Below are 4,379 nucleotides of genomic sequence, written 5' to 3' on the forward strand. Positions count from 1 at the left end.
GTAAAGGGAGGAATCCCCAGCGTGAACCTATCCTGTCCGGGGGTCACCAGGGCCTTCCCCCTATGGGTATGACAGCCGCCAACCTCTTCCCACCACTTCCTGTTCAGCATGGCCTAGGATTAGCTGGCAGTGGGGCTCGTTCACATGCCCGCTGTGATCTCATTTCCTGTTCTGTCGTGCTGAGCGATCGGGTCTTTCTAAGTGTGTCGTGACACTGTGGAATTAAAGCCACAAGCGGTGTTTTTTAGTATCGCTGAGATACTATTGTAGTTTCTATTAAAAGTTTTTATTTTTATGTTTTTGGTTTCCTTTTTACAGTTTAGTTGACTATTGTTTGTTGTGCGTTTTTCTGTCATTATTATTAATATATTAAATCAGTTTTTATTTGTATATTTTACATTGTCATTTAAATTTTAGTTTAAGTAATTAGTATTTTATTTGTCTATATAGTTCAATGGCATTTATCTCAGTTTTAGTTTTAGCCATTACGTTAAATTAAATCAAAATGGAAAAAAATGCTGTCTTGGCAACTAACTAAAGAAATGTTTTTATATTTTATTCCAATGTATTTTTATGGTTTTAGTTTTAATAAACTATAATAACCCTGGCCACAAGCAGGTAACACACAGGTGCACTCTCTCTGTAAGCCATATATCTGATGTCATTTAATGCCCTGCAGGTTTAGGGTGCAAATATTTCAGTTCCAGGTCGATCTATTCTTATCTCAATAGAAGAAAAGTACATTAAACTTCCTGTTTTTGTCTATAATCAATATGGTTTGTGTGGGAAGCCACAAAGAAAAAAGCACCTTTTCATATCCACTTGCTTGATGATGCCGCACCTAAGTCACACACATGTTTCTGGTGCTGATTCAGAATGAGAAGAGGAACTGACAGCGTTTTGTAGTTTCCTGCCAAGTGTGCAGAAAGTCTGGGTCAGGTTCACATACACACACACACACACACACACACAGAAACACACACACAGCATCCGTACACCCCCGCGCACGCGCCTCTCGATTACATCTTCGTCAACTGACTGTTGTGACGAGTGGCCAGTGGAAAAGAAAAACTAATTAGTCATTGTAGAAATTGAGTGTTCCAATCTCCACAAAGAAGCGATTTTCCAGCGTCCTCAAGGATTCTTATATAAGGTGATTGTCTACCTGTCGACAGTATGACGGACATCAATCCAAGTAGCTTTAGAGAAGTTAAAGAAGAAAACTTGCAGCTTAAACATGAAGGCGTCTGTGTGTTTTGTGTTTGCAGTGGTTTGTTGGATCGCAGCGCAGGCAGAGGAGTCGCCAATGATCCTCACGCTCAGTAAAGTTATGAATGAACTCAACAGGATCAACCATGGCATGGTAAGTTGGCTTCCAAAGATCTACGGATGGCTTTTTGTTTTATTTAATTTTTTTCACATTTTACGTAACATTGACCGATTTTTCAATCTGCTTTTTCTTCTGTTTTTTAAAGGTAAAGGACAAAAGCACAAGTTTGAACTCACCCACCATCTACGATCTGAAGGTAAGAAGTGATTTTTATTCTCCGTTAAATTCAGCATTCACTGGATGCCATCGGCGGTCTAATACGACCACACAGTTAGGCTTGATTCATAGCGGTTTCTGCATGACTCAGTGATTCGGCCTGCCATAATATAAACACGTTTCTGTCATTATACAGCCCACCTTTCACAGAACAGGTTTCAGTTCAACACAATTGATTTTCAAACAAATGTGATTTGCAAAAAAACAAACGTGGGTTGATTCCATACAAATGACCTATGTTTCGCTGAATCCATCTATCAGTACAGAAATAACAATATTTAGTCATGCTTTTCTTGGCAAACACCCTCTCGTTTTGTAATTGCTCCCTTTTTTAGATTAAAAGTCATTTTGTGCAAGTAAGTCAGGAGAAAGTATGCTTCATTTAGGAGAAATATGATGAGTAATATGACAACAGCCGAAAGGGGATTGAGAGTAGAGCTGCTAAAACCGATTTGGCCTATTTCTCAGTTGCATACTTTTTCATATTATTATTACAAATATTGCATATTTGGGTAACGCATTAATGTGTCCTTGTCATACTTAACATGTGCATAACAATAAATGATGCATAATTGCATGCAAGTAACCCAAATCCTAACCATAGAGTAAGTACATGTAGTTAATTAATATAACACTGTACTTAAATGTGTAATAGCAATGTAACAAAGACACTTTAAAATAAAGTGTAAACCAATAATGGCTAAGTGACAGAAAAAGTGAGTTTCTGTACACTCTCGTCTCACATACGGAAAACGGTTTTTGTTTTTCTGTGTGGAAAGAAAGAGTTTCCTCAGTTTCTGTGAAAACTGCTTGAGCACAAGGGAAATTTAGAGTCAAGATGTATAGATTTCTGCATACAATAACAGACAGGAAGAGAAAGAGCTTGTGGCTGGGGAACCGAGAGCCTTTCATGCAGGGTTTGCACACTAAAAAAAAAAAAAACACAATCCAATGTGACTACAAACAAAACTCATATAGACAATTATGGCTATCAGGGAACATTCTCAGAATGTTCTGGCAAGGTTATGACCAAGCGTTCTTCCAGTGACGTCAACAGAATGTTCGTTGTGGATATTAAATGTTCATAGGATGTTAAAAAGCAAAAATGTGTGCAAATTGCTAAAATGGAACATTAGTTAAAATTGTTTTTAAGAAACTGTCAATTTCAGTGGACATTCAGAATAAATGTTTTCTTAAATGTTCTCATAATTATATTTCAGTTTGCTGGGTTTCTGTTAACGGTCGGCTTTGTTTCTTTACACAGGACTGCTGTGTTGCACCTGCTCTGGAATGTTTTCGGTCCCAAGTGCTTAACCTAAAAGTAGACGAAGGCAAACTAAACCAGAGACTAAAGTTGTCACAGAAGATCATCTTCAATGAGCTCCGCAAATCATTCATTGTGAGTTGTGTGTTTATTTGGTTTATGGGCAGAGTGAACTGCATGTCAATGCATGCATGGTTTTAAATCTAAGAAATGAGAAATGCTAATTTATTTGTTCTTCATTTTTAACAGGTGAAAGGTGTGTCCAGTTGCAAACCTGAAGAGATACAGGTGAGAAACACAAACGCATAAAAAATAACTGCTGCAAATGTGTTTGGTATAAACTGTAATAATGCTGTTGCATACAAATCTGACCTCGTGCAATGCTCTGTTTCAGACATCTCAGTGCAAATCATGTGACTCGTACAACAAGGTTGACAGCCAAACGTTCATGCAGAGTTTTCAAACTCTTCTGCAAAAGGTAAGTTCAATTCAATCCTTAATGTCTCTCACACACACACACACACACACACACACACACACACACACACACACACACACACACACACATATCTATATATGTATGTATGTAAAGTTACATTTTGCAAAAAATATTTGAATATTTGCATCTTACGTGAGTTTATAAAGAATTACACCGAGTTATTAATTTGATTATTAATTTAACTGTTCATTGTAATGAAACAGATAAGAAGCCCTTTGTTAATGACCTACTTTTCTTTTTCTAGATCTATACCAGTCAAGTGTAGAGATGAAAGAATAAAGAGACTGTGTGTATAACACTACCTGACCAACCGACAGCAGAGAAGAGCTTCACACGCTACGCTGCTCCTGCTGTCCTATTTATTGATTATTTATTGAACGTTTTCTTGTTTGTTTTAAGTAGAGGATATGTTAAAGGAATGTCCATGTTTCTATGTACAGGGCAACAGCTTCTTTATGAAACAAGAGCTCCGTTATTAATTACATGTTTTTGTTTTGTTATAACGCCACCTTGTGGTAAGATTCCATCTTCACAACAGTCCTGTTCCTGGAAAGAGGGGTGGTTTCCCTGATGAAGATGAATCTTTATGCAACAACACAAGGGCTTTCGAGTAGATTTGTCACTTTATTAAGTATGCTAGGAATTTAATTATTAATCTTTGTCAGGAAAACCACTCATTCCAATGAAATGTTACCAATGTATCTTTAAAAAGCAGATACACTTATTATATGTCTCACAGTGAGATGCATGTTTTTGATGATATTTATTTGACATTAAAATATTTCTTTACATTTACTTCATGGCTGTGATGGTTATTTGAGGTGGACATTGTATTCTCTCTATTTCAAATCTGTTTAATGCTGAGAAGATGAGACAAAAACATCATGAATGGTGAAAGGGTTTTGTTGTCTATGTTAAAAAGGGGTCTTCGGATGCCAATTTTCCAAGTTGATATGAATCTTTAGGATCTTAATGAAAAGCCTATAACATACTTTGGTTAATATTTCTCAATGGTAGTGTAAAACAATGCCCTTTTAACCATGTCAAAAACAGCTCTATTCACAGCATCC

At 36.7% G+C, this 4,379-nt stretch overlaps 1 protein-coding gene across 2 annotated transcripts; it reads left to right on the forward strand.

The window, feature by feature from the left end:
• The first annotated feature begins 506 nt into the window (after positions 1-506).
• il21 (interleukin 21) lies at positions 507-4,109 on the forward strand. Of its 2 annotated transcripts, XM_052574625.1 has the most exons (7): positions 507-1,153; positions 1,269-1,363; positions 1,476-1,526; positions 2,811-2,945; positions 3,060-3,098; positions 3,205-3,288; positions 3,554-4,109. In XM_052574625.1, the coding sequence occupies exons 2-7, from the start codon at positions 1,307-1,309 to the stop codon at positions 3,572-3,574; spliced, it is 387 nt and encodes a 128-aa protein (XP_052430585.1). In that variant the 5' UTR covers positions 507-1,153; positions 1,269-1,306; the 3' UTR covers positions 3,575-4,109. The 2 variants fall into 2 exon arrangements, with proteins under 2 accessions (XP_052430585.1, XP_052430584.1); XM_052574624.1 differs by lacking the exon at positions 507-1,153 and having other exon boundaries at positions 1,162-1,363.
• The last annotated feature ends 270 nt before the right edge of the window (positions 4,110-4,379 follow it).

Source organism: Carassius gibelio, chromosome B14 (assembly GCF_023724105.1).
Source record: "Carassius gibelio isolate Cgi1373 ecotype wild population from Czech Republic chromosome B14, carGib1.2-hapl.c, whole genome shotgun sequence".
NCBI classification, from domain to species: domain Eukaryota; kingdom Metazoa; phylum Chordata; class Actinopteri; order Cypriniformes; family Cyprinidae; genus Carassius; species Carassius gibelio.